The sequence below is a fragment of the Pholcus phalangioides genome, unplaced genomic scaffold, assembly GCF_987345545.1.
Source record: "Pholcus phalangioides strain wild (caught in Gottingen) unplaced genomic scaffold, Ppha-v1.0 ptg000015l_1, whole genome shotgun sequence".
NCBI classification, from domain to species: Eukaryota; Metazoa; Arthropoda; class Arachnida; order Araneae; family Pholcidae; genus Pholcus; species Pholcus phalangioides.
In genome coordinates this window covers 4,186,908-4,203,492 of record NW_028301608.1, presented here as the reverse complement: position 1 = coordinate 4,203,492, position 16,585 = coordinate 4,186,908, and the positions used below count along the sequence as shown (strand labels likewise).

Here is a 16,585-nt window from a genome sequence, read left to right as displayed (position 1 = left end):
CAAGATTGCAAGATGCAATAGATATGTACTTTCCACTGCGAATCTCGACTGAGTTGTCTCACCATTTGATTTCGCAGACAGTGCGGAGAAAATAGATTTCACTGCTTGCCGAACCAGATGAATTTATTGATCTTTGCGCTGATTCCACACTCAAAGGTAAGTTCACCAAGAGTGAGGCGTCGGTGGCGGTTTTTTTGGCTTCGATTGAAAGAGGAGTATCTTAATCGAATGAAGAAAGCAATTAATACACTTTCACTCTTTTCAACATCATATCATTATATGCGAGCAAGCCTTTCCTGATTACGGAAACAATAGTTTTTACATTTCCTGTCATGCAAAGCAATAAATACACTGCAAGTCCTTGAGGACGATATGGGTGTTTCGTTGCCAACTGTAAGGCCTGATATCAAGTGTTCGTGCTCTAAGCATCAATCAAAATTTTCACATTAATGATTAATCGAACAAAACTCTATTGATATATTTTCACTCAAAGATTTTTGTTGTAGTAAACTTTGTATTCAAGGAAGGGTGCCTCAAATTTTGACGTTATTCCCAAGGATGACGTGAACTTCAAAAGGTTGGGAAACACTGCTCTAACTGGTGAAATTTTTTTTAAATTTTCTTATCTGTTGGCGTCAGTTGAAGAACATATTCTAAAGTATAATTTGTGATTTGAATAAATTTTATGCGCGTTTCCCTTTTTGTGACAAAAAAATGCCAAATAACAGTGTCACAATCATTGCATTGTATCAAAAGGGCAAACGAAATTGGGACATTGCAAAATCCCTTGGTATTGTCCGTTCACTTGTCTGAAGTGCAATCAAGCGTTTAAGGAGCCAGGCCATGAAAGTTGAAGAAGAAAATGCACTGTCAACAGAACTAGGAACTGTCAGCTTATATAAAAAAAGTGTCATTCGGAATGCAAATTTCTCAATGAGAACGATCATCCGTGAAACTTGTAATAACCAAGAATCTGTGCGTTTGTTAGCAAATCAAGAACTGGCACTGACAGCTTACCAATTCTCAAAGTATCAACAACTTTTTGATGAAAATAAATCTTGGATGGAAACTTTCTCATTGTTCATCACTGATTCCTTCCACTGTTCACCACTGGATCCCTAAAAACCCCTTTATTGCAGATGTGAATGATTGTCATGCAGCCAGTTTTATGTAAAAACAAAATCACTTGATTTTTCTTATTTGAGGACCTACAAATACCTCTTCTTTTAGTTTTGTCTCATGTAATTTCAAAAAATTTTTCTTTAGGTGTGAGAAACCTGGATCAGATTTGTCCATAGCCTTCATGATGCTTTCCATCAGCCCCATGGTCCAGGGGTGTAAGTAGGATCAACTTAGGAAGGATCACAAAAAGTTTAAGTTATCCAACTACCTTTATTGTCACTTTTCTTTAAAATGGTTCTGGAGTGAACTTTAAATACATTTTTTGATAGAAAGTGTCTCGAAATGGTGAAAACAGTGACAAATTTTGGTCTATCTATTATATTTTCTATGAAAAAGTCGTTTTTATGTCAAATTTTAGGCAAAATTCATGTGATATTCGAAACACGATTGCAAAAACTTTTATCAATGAAATGCTTTGTGATTTTCACAGTGCATTTAGCTAGTAATGTTACAGGTTATGAACCAAAATTCAAAGGATTGCATGATATGTTCATAAGTTACACTAAAATATGTTTAAGTACGTGTGAATTTTTTGAAATTTCATCCTACATTTTGTCTTTAAAACACTGTAATTCAAAACATATATGTGATAGACCTTAGATTTTGGTTCATAACCTCAAAAATATATAGCAAAATATCACATTAAAATTTCGTAAGGATGCAGTGCACCAATTTTTAAAAATCATGTCACAAAGTCAAGTAAAATGTCAAAAATAGCATTCTTCGTAAAACACGTTTAAAGTCTTTATTCGCGTAGTACTTGTATGTAAAAACGCAACACTAAAGTGAACGTAACTTTGATTCTAAGCATCATATAAACAAAACAAGGCCCGTTTTGGAATCACAACAAATAGGACTTTTATAAAAAATACAAAAATGAAAATCCATATTTTCTTCCAAAATGACGTTTTCAACGTAGTCGGATACCTTAAAAGGGTTCATAAAGATTTTTTTTCCAGATAAATTTATAGTTATTAACCTTCAAAAAAGTTTAAATTAACAGAAATTTAATAAAATAGCTGATTATTTAGTCTTTCGATATCCTTTTTTTAGAAAAATATTTAAATATATTTTTAATTTTTGATCAGCCCTAGTTCAATGTGACGCGGTGACAGCAAAACGTATTTGGGACATTAAACGCATCTGCGACATTGATTTAGCTCCTTTTTTTTCTCTAAAAAGAATTGTGCATAAAACAAAAAGCCTATGTTTAGCTTTCGAGTAAAAAAAACGGAGAATCCGATTGCAATTAGAGATGAAATCAGTGTTACCATTCCCCAAGTTTTAGATGACAAAAAATATGCATAGAAATATGATTTCTGGTATCATTTCACATGCGTAGCCTAAATATGTAAATTTTGAAAGATATTCAACACTAAATACTATATAACAAAAAAACTAGACGTGGTGGCCTTTTTTCCAGGTCAGATCTGGAATCTGTACCCAAGAACAGCTAAATTTTTCCATGTTAGAAAAATCTTGTAGCTAGTAGTATTATCTCTTATAACGAAAACAATGCTTCATGTTTGTGTGCTTATGCTATAAGGAATTCTTTTCTTCCCTCCTTCCCGGCATAAAATAATGTAGTAGATTAAATCCTTTATCTTTTAAGGTTGCGTCATCGCTTCAATTTTATGGTGTAATTTTTACGTTTAGAACTGAATCAAAACGAAAATAATGCCATATATCTATCTCATATCACACAGATTATATCTACTTTCACATTGGGTACAATAAAGATTGTGAGGAGGAGTTTGAATTTGTCGAGGAGGAAGCGTGAATTACAGTGCCAATACTTTTTTTGAGACACAACTAGTGCTTATTAGTGTTAAAAATTTATATTTCGACAGGGATTAAGAAATTCATAATTTCCTTAACCCCTTAACCACTTGCCTACTTTGTTTGTTTGAGTATACACAACTACAGGAAACTGAATTGTAAGGCGATAATATAACGTTTTAATGTTCAAAAAGAGGAGTCGGGTTCAGAGCCGTTTTAGTGTTCGAAAATACGATCATAAGAAGCAATGTCGTGTAAAGGCTCAGCTACATCCGCGTGCTATGCTTCGGCCTTAAGTGGTTTTCTGAAATTATGCAAATACAAACACAAAGGCCACAACAGGCAAATCGCCCAACGATGTGGCTGAAAGAAGATTCAAGCGCGAAAAATATGGCTGTCCAATGTAACAAAAATACAGCAACCCAAAAAATAAGAACACTTATTACGAAAAAAAACAAAAAAATAAAAATTATGAGAATGTACTATAATAAATTTCCCATAAAAAATTCCTGTTGTCTTTCTAAGTATGGATAGATTCTCAATTCTTCTCGTTACGAGTATCGTATTTCTTTTTTAAAAGTATCAGTTGTGTTAGAATTCACGACTCCTGGAGATAAGCTATTCCGTTTATTGGCAACCGTATTACGGCACCACAACCTGGAATCATCCTTAATTAAACGATACTGGTGTCCCCTTGTCGAAGCAGTCGATTGGTGGTGTGATAATAATTTATGGTCCATCCTATCCATCCAGTTGAAAATTTTCAACATTTCGATCATATAATCTCCCCCGACACCTGCATTTCTCCAATTTAAACATATTCAAGAAATCAAGTCTTTCTTCATGGCTCAAGTCTTGTGTACCAACAAGATCACGAGTAGTTCTCAACCAAGTCTATGCCCCTCTGTAGGTATGGTCTCCAAAACCTTACGACAGGTATCTTCAATCCGTCGCTCGCGAGCACCACGGAGCTCCCCGGACCACCAAGAGTGCTCGATGCTCGTGTCCGATTTTGTGCTCGCGAGCACTTGATCTAAAATTTCAATTAAACAACTTGTGCACATTGCATTCAAGGAGTGAAATCATCCTAATTTCATGCATTCGTATGTCAAACTTGCTGTAAGGGTGCTCTTCTTTTGATGATGAAGTGAACGCGACTAGGAAAGGATTGAAGACCTCTCTGCTTTACGGCATGCTTCAGTCCAGGAGGACGAACTAAGACTTGGAAAAGCGGAAGACTGACTTTTGGAGACGTGAAGAGACCTTTTTGAGAATGAAACATTCTATTCGATTTTTTGACCACCGATGAACCATGTTCAGAAAACCTAAGCCACTCGTCAATGAGAATTCCCATCAATGTGTACGGATTTCAAGAAATGTTCCGTTACGAGCCAAGCAACGAGCATTAACGTGCGTCTACACATTCATACTTGCTTTGACTTTTGTCCGTCGTGCTTTTCGCGATGAAATATTTCGTGAAAGCCGTACACACATGGATGGAATATCTCTGCCAACCACACTCGGACCTCGCGCATATAGACGCGCCTTCCAACTTGGGTGGATCGGATCGCTATCGGTACATCAGAGAGACTCTTATTGCGCGTCTAGAAATTAGTATGGTGGAAGGCTGGTGTGGAGCTGTGTTCGCAACCGGTTTGTGCGTAGGTGGAAAAAGAAGAGAATGAGAGAAAAGAAGAAAAGCAAAAGTGTGTGTCCAGCGCGCGCTCGCGTATTTATTTCTTACTCCACGGTCAAAGCGTCTAAGCATATACAGTCGATGCTCGTTATAATGACCCCCATCGTTCAGTTGAAACGGACGTAAAATGGAATGGTCGTTATATAGATAGGAAAACATATATGAGAATAGTTATATGAAAGAATTGAGACTTATCCTAACGGTCTTTATAACGGAATGGTCCCTGTAACGTGAGGTCGTTATAACGAGCGTCGACTGTGTATGATGTATCTTTTATAAGGTGCGACACATCACAAAAAATGATAAAAAAAAGTTTATGCGTAAACATCTGAAAAAATCCGCCATTTCCAATATGAGCATAAACTCCGTTGGAGTTTCCTCAAAACAATGTTAACAGCTTTACATTTATGTGTTTGTATTCGGTCGTTTCGAAAGTTCTGAACGTTTCTGGTAAACGGATGTCGCAGCTGCTGTTGCGTCTTATTTTTTTAATCGACTTAAAGTAAACATTTTGTGGCAACAAGAGGAAGTCGAAAGTCTACTTATATTTGCAGTCTCTGGTTTTTTAACCATATTCGGTGAATTTTTTGAATGTTTCTACGTGGTGTTGTTCTCTATGGTAGATCGGAAGTTGAATTTTAGACATTTGATTCTGTTATTTAAACGCGTAGGTATGTTTATGAAATCTAATGATATCGACTTCATAAATACATTATGAAGTGTGATAATACATTTTAATATAATTATTATTGAAATATAATAGTATAGTATAGAACCGAGCACGCCCAGGCTCTGTCGCTTTTGCGATATAAGCTCATTGATCGTGAGATCGCGGGCGTGCCGAAAAAAACTCAAACCGGCAAGCCGGCCGGGAAAGCATACCCGGTTCGGACCAACATCCCGCCCACCCCCCAAGCAGCACAACCACACCCTCACACCCAAACCCCCAATCCCAGGGCACATCACCGCTCGACAAAGCCAGGACAGCACCGCGGGCGCGACCCCCCTCAGCCCCGACACCCGCGATAAGGCCCCACCAGCGTGGTTCACAGCACCCCAACACGCCCCATGAAGGGAGACCCCTGACCACCCCCACGAACCTTCACCGCGGACACGAGAGAGAACCCACCACAGGACGGGTACACCACCCTATCCAAAAAAACACATAACGCCTCGCGACAAGGGCCCCAACCGACGCGCCACCCCCGACCACGCACGAAGCCATCCGACTCGCCAACACCCATTCCCGCACCCCCAAACGGTCCGCCCCCCCCCACCCGAGGAATCACATGCGGGCGCGACAGTCAAAATCGCAATTTGCCAAAAGACATGTGGCACATCATCAAAAAAAAAAAAAAAAATACACTACAGATATATTAAATTGGTCCTCTGCAGCCTCTTGCGCTGGTCCCCTGCAGCCATTGCCGAGAGAGGTATTCCGTGAAGTGCTGAGAACTTTGACTCTCTTACGGGTTCTCCGCATCATCTTCTTCGTCAGTGTGAGATCTTGTTCTGCATATTCGACTCGTCTGTTGACCAGTCTGGCCGATCGTTGAAATATAATACTTCACAAATCCATCGAACTCTTTCAGATCGAACTGAAAGAGTTCGATGGATTCACGAAGTTTTAAATCCGGGAATTTCAGTCTAGAACAGTGTTTCCCAACGTGGGCAATGTAGACCTTTGGGGGGCGATGGAATGGTCCGGGGAATGAGGTAGAAGCTACGGGTATGACATTGTCTTGAGTTGGTGGGCGGTGGGAGAAAAAAAAAATGCTGAAGAAGGAGGCCGGTTGGAGCAAAAGGGTTGGGAAACCCTGGTCTAGAAGATGTGAGTGGATTACCTATTGCAGCTGATTACGATATCATGAAGGAGGTAATAGAACAAAATTCCGAGATTGAAACTTATCAAAGATTACAAAGCTTTACAAAGCTAAAATCCTCTTAGTAGCTACAGTACAGTTCACCACTACTCCTCAACCTTACATTCACCTCCTACACATTCCTTTGCGGAATTTTTAACAAATTGGTACGTGCAGGAACGTGTTGTGTGTGTGAATATATATATACCGGCCCTTAACGTAGTTATGTTGTCAGAATTGTGCTTATTCCGTATTTTTGGTGCTGCCATCTGTATTCCATATTTTGATGTGAACTTGAATTTTTTATGTTATGTAAGTTTATGTTGACGACTGCCTTCTTTCTGTGGAGAGACTTTTCTAAATACTAGACACAGCAATATTTTGCGCTTGGAACTTTGTTTTTATGGTGAGGAGATCGATATTTGTGAATTGGTCATTTACTATTGGATGATTGGAACATTGAAAATGACAAAAAAAACCTTTTCGCATCGATGACAATTTTAAAAACAACTTATGGAACATAAGTCACGCATCTAGACGTTTAACAGAAAATAAAATTTGAGTTAAAGTAAAAATTTAAATTAAAAAAAAAATATAAGAGAGAATTCCTCGGTGAGAGAAAGTGCTCTTCTCTTGGGTAAGCACCCAAGCCTTCTTTGAATTTTCGAAAATTTTTCAAAAAATGTGGAATATTGTAATAGTAGTAAAGAATGCGGAAAACAAATAACTAGAGCCCGGATTATATGCACTAAAAAAGTGGCAAAATATGCTCTAAAAATATGCAAATATGCACTTAAAAATGCGAAAATATGCACTTAAAATGCAAAATGTGCACTTAAAATGCAAAATGTGCATTAAATACTCCAGAATATGCACTAGAAATCTTGAAAAAGTAAAAATTCCTAAGTATGTACAAAAAATGAGAAAATATGCATTAAAAAAATTACCATGCGAAAAAAAGCAGATGTGTTTTAAAATGCATCTTTTCTATTTCGTAGTGCATATGTATTCATTTATAAAAAATATTTCCTCACATATATATATATATAATACCCGCATATGCAAATAACTTCTACATATTTTTCATTCAGGCGTTTTTTAATTTTTAGTTTCTTGTAGTTGCTCAATAACGAAAATACCAGTGAAATTATTAACACTAAAAAAAATTAACATTTTAGCATATCTCTAGAAATAGCCTTACAATAAAACGGTTAATATTCGTAAAATACTCTATAAATATGACTAAATTTCACCTGCGGGAAAAAAATCGATGTTATGAAAATATTTATTTGAAAAATTATAAAAAAAATTGAGTGAGCTTTTAAATAAACCTTCAAAAATATGCATTTATACTCAAAATTCTTTGATTTTATGCATTTATATGCATTAATGCTAAAAAAGGCCAAAACATGCAAAAGCATATGCACATATGCATTTGCATATAATCCGGGCTCTACAAATAACTTCCCAAAAAGTCAAAGACTAGTAAAGAAGCTTGGGATGTCTTCGCATGCTTAAGGTTTGTTTGGTAATCGCCGGACCAAAAACCATCTTGATCTTGAAAAACACGAAAATCTATACAAAAATGGAATTTTCGATGTTTCTTTCAAATCACACATCACATCCTCCGCGCTCATCTCGGAAAATTCAAGGAAAGCAAGGGTGCTTACTCTCGAAAGAGCACCTTCACCAAGGAATTCTCGACTTGGAGCATCTATATAAAGGAAGAACACATCGAAAATATCATGGAAATTGATTTTGGGACTTAAGGTGGAGATGAAATGTATATGGGGATATAAAAATGGAGTAAGTCTCTCCCATTGCTTTTTTTTTTTTAATTTAAAATTTTATTTTATTTTCTGTGAAATGTCCAGCTACGTAAATTATATTCTAAAACTTTACATTTGGAAGAACTTTACATCAGTGCGAAAAGTTCTTTTTTTGTCATTTTCAATGTACCAGTCACCCAATCAGCATAGTGGTAAGATGATCGTCTTTCACCATGCAGGTTGCCATCGTGGTCCACGGGTTCGAATCCGGGGGAAGAACGTCAAAAATAAGTTTCTCACCTACCAAGCCTGGGGCGACTACCGATAGATGGCGCCTTCATTTCCCACCCAACTCCCACTGGTTGGAAACTGCCGTATAGCGAAATATGGCCGGAATTGGTGTGCGGTAAAAGTTAGCCAATGATAAAAATGGCCAATTCACGAATATCAATCCCCATTCCACAAAAGCAAAGCTCGAGGGACATAATCATCATTTCCATGATTATTCGGCTCAAGCAAACACAGAAAATAACAACTTTAACCAAAGAGTAGTTTTTTTGTTACATAGTGTAATATTAAAAATTCAAATGGCGTTTTTATAATCGGAATTTCGCTCGTATTTGAAACTTATACAACGAAGAAAATTCACTTCCGTGTATTACAAATAATCGTACATGACGACGACGACACTCACGTTTCGTAACGCCACCATTAAAATAAACAAAACGCGACAATTTCGGCAAGACATTTTGTCTTTTTGTTTCGCGTGAACACGTTAATTAATACAAAGTGCTGCAGATGCCAACAGAAATAACTCGGAATGAGGAAATACAGTATTTGCACGTTAGGAAAAATACGATCACAATGGAAGAAGACATTATGCGCTCTCACGGGAGAAGAAATTTCTCACGAAACGGAAAAACTTGATCCATCTGTAATTGCACAACGACCAGCCCAAATTCCCAACACTATATAATAAGAGAATTGCATTTCTCTTCCCTGGACTGGACGTCGGCGGGCTTACAAATTGTGGCCTCGCGGAGGCCACGTGTGAAGAGAAAGACAAATACAACGCCACAACAGGCAAATTGCCCAACGAGGTGGCTGACTCAAGAACATCATGAATCCCCGAGCCCCTACCTACTACTGCTACACCACACATGCACCACATTTGCGCCTTGAAGTTGGGAACCACAGAAAACCAACTTCAGCCGACCACCACTGTGGGGTTCGAACCCGGATTCTCGCATCACGAGTCCGGCACTATAACCACTCGACCACCACAGCGGCAAACACAGCGGAAAGAGAGAGTAAGTGTATGTATATTTGTGTATATGCGCGTCTACGTAGAGAGAATTTTTTTTTTTTGTCATGTCCGCTAAAAACGTCTAACCCAAGACTAGAAAAATGGGTGCTGACGTCTATAGCACGTCGGCAAGGCTTGAGAGGTGTATAACAGGTGCTGGGGGGTAGTGTGAACATTTGGGTAATAGTGAACGGGGGGTGAGTCAACGAGAGTCTAGGCATACATGATGAACGAGGGGGGGGGTGTGTAGAGCACCAAGATTATGCAGAGAGGTGGGTGGGGGCGAATGTCCACCTCCTTGAAGGACTTTTTGTAACATACGTTTTTCACTCAACGGTGTATGATAAGTGTTATCGCCTTCCCTCCTGTATTCACCTATCCTATGGTCAGAACAGCGCCGTTTTAACCACAGAGTAATAATATCTTTAGTCTATGGTATATCTCTTTAGTATTTAGTGATATCTTTAGTATATCTTTAGTCCATGGTTTTAACGTATGGCGCCCCCTCCCCGGACACTGCCTAAAAAGGACCCCTCGTGAAAATGAGATTTGGTAAATGATTTTCGAGTTTAACTGAGTAGGCGGTTCAATCATAATCACTTTGCCCAGGGTTGCTGTGGGTGAGTATTTAGCATAATTATTCACAACTTGACATGACACCAGGACCTCCTGGACGAACATGTCTTTTCTTTAGGAGGGCGACATTATATATATATAGCATTTTTTGATGCAGAGGTGTACGCAGGCGAAGAGGGGTATGTAGGGCCCGTGCCCCCCATCCCAGACGACCAAACATCGAAACATTTTTTAATATTGTAAAAAAATAAAAATATATACATATAGAAATTTCCAAATTTTTGTGGGCCCTGGGCACGTACCCCGTGCACTCATGCGAGAAACCAGTTCCGCTTGATACTTTGTAAACAAAAATAGAGAAAGACATGATTGGGGCATGGTGTGTAAACAAAATAAAGGAACTCACCCATATCCCGACACCTATGACCATAGCAAAGTAAAGTCCGATAACGAGAGCATCTTCCCAATAAAGAGCGGTACCGCTCATCATCGCCATCTTTTTTGTGTATGTATAATAAATATATAGTCCTCGTTTCCTCTCTTTTAAGATCCGCAGATTTTTGCTCGAGCAAAAATGCCGACAGGTGTCCGCCGCGTGGTGGTGCTTATTTGAATGAGCGAGAAATTTAGTTCTGTTTTTGTATATACATGCATACATTTCTTCCCACCGTGACGGAAATGACGTCACTGGAGAGGAAGCACGTCACGCGTTAGGGGAAAGCCAGACGTGAATGGCGGGAAGAACAACCAACCAGATACCTGAAGACAGAGATTTGCCCTTTTACGTTATTACCTGTTTCTTGAAATTGGAAGTCGGAGAGGAAATAAAATGATACAACGTGTATAACAATACATAAAAGAAGAAGAAAGAGATTTCTACGTAGAAGACGGAAATCACACTTTTTTTTACACGTACATTTCTTTTTACTAAAAAAACTCGAAACACTCTATTGGCCACGTCCGTAATCATCGCGGTTCCGGTTTCGTTTCATTACCGGGACACGGATAGTGCGGCCTTAACGCATTTGGGGGGGGGGGGGGCAAATGATTTTTCCGAGCCTTTTCCAGGCAAATTCTCGAACATTTTAACCAGTTCACATTTTTTTTGAGGAGCCCTCTTCTCTTGAGGTGCCCGATTGGGGTCCCCCCCCCCATGCGTTAAGGCCGATTACTATGAATGAGAATGGCCCTGGGGGGGGGGGCGGCACGATGCTCTTAAGACGGCCCTGGGGACGGCGACGACTATTTTCCATGACCAAGGATGTTCAACCTTTATGAGAGTGCGGGCCACTTTAATGATTTGAAAACGTTTCGTTGGCCACTTAAATAAGTGATCTGTAACTGTGCCGAGGGCCGCTTAAGTGCTTTGGAACCGTGCCGTAGTTCACTCAAGTGAAGTGTGAAAAAGCAGCGGGGTAAGGTGATCTATAACTGCATCGCCTGTCACTTAGGTGATCTGTAAATGTGCCATGGGTCGCATAAATGATTTGGAACCATGCTGTAGGTCACTCGAGTGATCTGTAAATAGGCCGAAGTTCACTCGAGAGAATGTGCCACTGGCCGCTCAACTGATCTGGAATTGCACCGCGGGTCACTTCGGTGACGATCCGTGTATATGCCACAGGTCACATAAGGGTTTTTGGTCTGTGCCGCAATCACTAATGATGGATGATCTATTAATGCGACACGGTCCGCTTGAGTGATCTGAGTATATGATACGAGCCACTTTAATGATGCGAAACTGCACCGCGGGTAACTTGGTGATCTGGAAATGAGCGGCGAGTCACTTGAATAATGTGTAAATGTGCAACGGGTCACTTAAGTGGTCTAGAATTGTGCCGCTGTGATCTGTAAACGTGCCGCGAGTCAATTAGGTGTTTTGGAACCATGTCGAAAGATACTTGAATGATCTCGAAATGTGTCGCTACTTGAGTGATCTATAAAAATGCCGCGGGTCATTTTAGTGATGTGGAGAACTGCACCTCAGGTCCCTTAAGTGATAAGGAAACGTGTCTCTGCCGCATTTGGTGCTTTGAAACTGTGATTGCCCTCATATAATAATCTGTATATATAAAATTGATTTTCTGTCTGTGTGTGTGTATGTTCTCTATACAAATCTACAATTTTCGATCGATCGTCGCCAAATTTTGCATATATACCAAATGGGACCCGACTTGAACGATAGTCTACTTTAAAATTTCGTCAGAGCAGGGCAAATGCCCCAAACGGGCAAAAAAACTGTCGGGCAACAGCCACTTTTTCAATTCTCCCAGTAATATGAGACTTTTTGAATAGATGCCATAATCATTATCAGCATCACTTTGAGGGTCAGGCAAAGGATGATCCCCATAGAAATCAGTGTTAAAATTGCCGATTTTACTGTAGAATGCGGAAATTTGGTGGGGGTTTTAAACCACATCAATAATTTTAAAAATTTTATTCTAGATTTTAGAAATATTGAGTTCGTTTAGAGATATTCGAAACCCAGGAGATTAAATAGGAAGTAATTAGTCCCGGACCTACTTTTGCGTTGGATATTCATGCAATAACATTGATTTAAATTTTTTATTTACATCTTCTCAAGCATGAAAATTAATTTTTCCGCGTATTATCTTTTAATATTCATCTGCATAAATTCATATAGTTTAGGATGTTTTAAAATTAATTATGGGCCCGTAAAAAGTACATCGAAAAAACTCCACACAGCTTTAACTAAGCATTTTTGGAAGCTGGAATAGGCAGATGGATAACTTGAAGTTCAAAAGGGGGGGGGGGGAGGATCGAAATACTTAGCGCCCTTAGAAAAGGGAAATATATATATATACATATTCATTTCTACGTTTCTTTAAATCTAGATTTGTTTCTTTCATGAGTCGCGCTGGAAGTCACCATATTGGTTAACTTAGACACGATTTCTATGTCCCTCCCTCAAAGAAATAGGGACATATCGCATGATCCAAAAAGCCTCATTGAAGAAAACCCGGGCAACGCCGAGTATTACAGCTAGTAATAGCAATATAAACTAACCTACTTCTAACCAAATTACCTACTTCTGCTTCCTCTGGTATTCTAAACTCTTCTATTTTAAAAATTCTCCTTTTTGCACTGTCTCTACTCTGTCTACTCTTATCAATTCTCACATTTCGGAAGGTGTTTTCCCGGATAGTTTGAAAATTGCATCAGTTATTCCAATTTATAAATCCGGTGATTCCAACGACCTCAATAACTACAGACCTATTTCAATCCTTAATTCGGTTTCCAAGCTGTTTGAAATCATAATAAAATCTTGACTGTTTCCTTTTCTACTTAAATCTAACTTTTTCTCCCCCAAACAACATGGATTTCTACCTAGCAAAAACACAGAATCTGCTCTTCTAGATTCTACTTCAACTGTCTATACTAATATTGATAAATCTTACAAAACAGTTGCTATTTTCTTAGATATCAGAAAAGCTTCCGATAGCGTCTCTCATGAAATCTTGATAGAAAAACTTAATTTCTGTGGTATAAGAGGTGCTCCTCTTAAGCTTTTGCGATCTTACCTTAATAATAGATACCAATTTCTTAAGTGTGGTGATAAATATAGCAATATTACGAAAATTATTAATGGAGTCCCTCAAGGCTCTGTTCTTGACCCCTTATTATTCTTCATTTTCATTAATGACTTTTGTAACATTAATATTGTTGGTAACATAATAACATTTGCTGTTGATACTGTCATTATTTATAGCGCTAAAGATGACCCAACGTTGACTAATAGGATTAACCAAGACTTAATTAAAGTACGCAATTGGTTTTCAGCTAAGAAATTAACTATTAATGTATCCAAAACCAAATTCATCTATTTTTCATTACTTAATAACCCTCTACATAATTGTCGTAATATTGTTTTCCATGATTCTAACTGCTCCCTTAATGATTGTCATTGTAATCCTCTTCAACAAGTACATTCTATCAAATATCTTGGTGTTTATGTTGACTCTAACCTTAAATGGAATTCTCATATCACAAAACTTCACAGCAAACTTCGTTATTTGTTGTACAAATTTTTTTACCTCAAATTTTACGTCAATTCCTCTTTTCTTTTAGTTCTGTACTACTCATTTTTTCACTCTCAACTACTTTATGGTCTTTCCGCCTGGGGTAGTGACTACATTACTAACCTATATCCTTTGGTCACTTTGCACAAAAGACTAATCAGACTGATTACCAATGATTATAGTGATTAATGATTACCCTCACTACAACTTTTCCATTCTCTAAATATATTACCTCTTCGACATCTCTATTTCTTCAAATCAATAGTTATTTTATATAAAAAACAACATTCTTTATCTTTGAACACCTTTCGTTCTCCTGCAAGAATCAATTCCACCTATTTACTTCCTAGAATCTATAAACGATTGGTAAGAACCATTTTTCATATCTTATCCCTAAATTCTATAACTCTTTTCCTCATCAACTCCTTAACAATAATACTTCATTATTAATTTAAAAAAAACAAACTAAAATGCTACCTGTTTTCAATAAATAATATTGAAGAGTTTTTTAGGATGAATTTCCCACCTAGAACATCTTTCCCTTAAATGCAAAGAAAAAATGGTAATTTTTTTCCCCCTTATTACATTTGGACTTACTTTACATTTTTTTTTTTTTAAATTAACTTCTTCCCCCTTACTTATTTTTCTTTGCAATCGAAATATTATCACCACATGCCTGCGGCCACCATGACCTATCATGTTATATTGTGTTTAGTTTTTTTTTGTGTGTGTGTGTTTTCTTTTCTTTTTACTTTCTGTTCACTCATGTTCTGTCAATTATTTTTTATTTATGTATTTTTATGTTTATAAGTATCATATCAAATTGTAAATTGTGATTGCCAGTAAGGGCCATTTGGCTCCTTGGTAATTTTTTTCTCCCCTTTTTTTTGTATTCCTCATTTCTGACTAATAAAGTATTGTATTGATAAATAAATAAATAAAATATATTGGGTGTCCCGTGAGGTATTAATGCGCGTCCTTTATCTCATCAACCGTCCGTCGTAGAGGTTATGGTTTCAGTTTAAAAAATGTTCAAAATGCGTTCAAAAATTAAACTGTACCAATTTCTAGAGTAAAAATACTGTTTGTCACAAAATAAAAAATCTAAATATTTATACGGTTCCCTTGTCCTCTAACTTCCAATTAGAAAGTTGTTGCCCTTTCTCTCCTGAAACTAAAAAAAACTGCAAGTTTCAAAGTGCAATATTCGCAGAGATATTCGAATTCAAAAATCGGAGAAAAATTGGGAAAGGACAGCATAAATGAGACAAAGGATCGTTATCCGTTAAGTTTTTGCTGTTCTTTCATAATTTTTCACCCATTTTTTAATTCAAATATCTAAGTGAATATTGCACTTGGAAACGTAGAATTTTTGATTTGTTTGCCTCAAGAAAGACAGGGCAACAACGTTCTAATTGGAAGTTAGAGAACAAGGGGACCGTTTAAAAATTTAGATTTCTTATTTCGTGAAACGCTGCATTTTCACTCGCAAAACTGATAAACGGTAATTTTTGAACGTTTTTTTCAAATTAGAACCTTACCTCTACGACGGACGGTTAATGAGATAAAGGCCGCATCAGCACTTACGGGACACCCTGTATAAAAATAAAGAAGGAAATTTTTTTTTCTAGGTAGAAGCTGGAAGAGACGAAATCATTTGCTTACACCTACATTTCTTTTTTCCACAAAAAACCTCGAAACTTATTGCCCGTAATGATCGCGGTTCCGGTTTCGTTTCATTGCCACGAAACGACAATGACGATAAAAGAAATCATGACGTTTTCTTTCTGGAAGAGAGGACCTTAGAATCATTCATTACATGAATCACTTTTTTTCATACAAATAATTGAGATTATTTTTCGTGGAATTATTTCCTTTTTGAATTATCCGAAGATGAACGGGGGGTTTTTCCCCACGGATGCTTTCAATTCCATGATTTTGGTATTAGCATTTGGACGGGAGAGAGGAAGTGAAACTTTTTCCACTTTATCATCGATGTTACTTTCATCTCCATCTTTAGGATTCTATTGTATACGTCTCATTGTGATTTTGAGGGGGAAACTTGAATGACTGGGTTTCGTAGGAATCTCTGATCTCAGTTAAACCTGCTGGATGATCGCCAAATATCCGTATTGATAAGGGGCCCGTTCAAGTATTACGTACGCAAATTTTTAGCCATTTTTGACCCCCCCCCCCGTCAGCAAAAGTCAGCAAAACGCATATTGGTGGGATCAGAGACGTACACGGGGGGCATAGGGGGGGGGGCATTTATTTTTTTAATGCAAGAAAATATTTTTTTAAATTTAAATTTCGGAAGAAAATACCTTTATGTTGTTATAATCAACTTTTGTTAATTTCAATGTTATTTGAAGGCT

The 16,585-nt window shown here is 37.7% G+C and overlaps 1 protein-coding gene across 1 annotated transcript in view; it reads right to left on the bottom strand.

Moving 5' to 3' along the window:
* The window catches only part of LOC149075280 (sodium/glucose cotransporter 4-like), a 31,259-nt gene extending 20,479 nt beyond the window's left edge, over positions 1-10,780 (bottom strand). Inside the window, exon 1 of the mRNA XM_089242610.1 lies at positions 10,577-10,780. Coding sequence (XP_089098736.1) covers positions 10,577-10,666 — 90 coding nt within the window. The 5' untranslated portion in view covers positions 10,667-10,780. The remainder of the gene's footprint in view (positions 1-10,576) is intronic.
* Between the last annotated feature and the right edge of the window lie 5,805 nt (positions 10,781-16,585).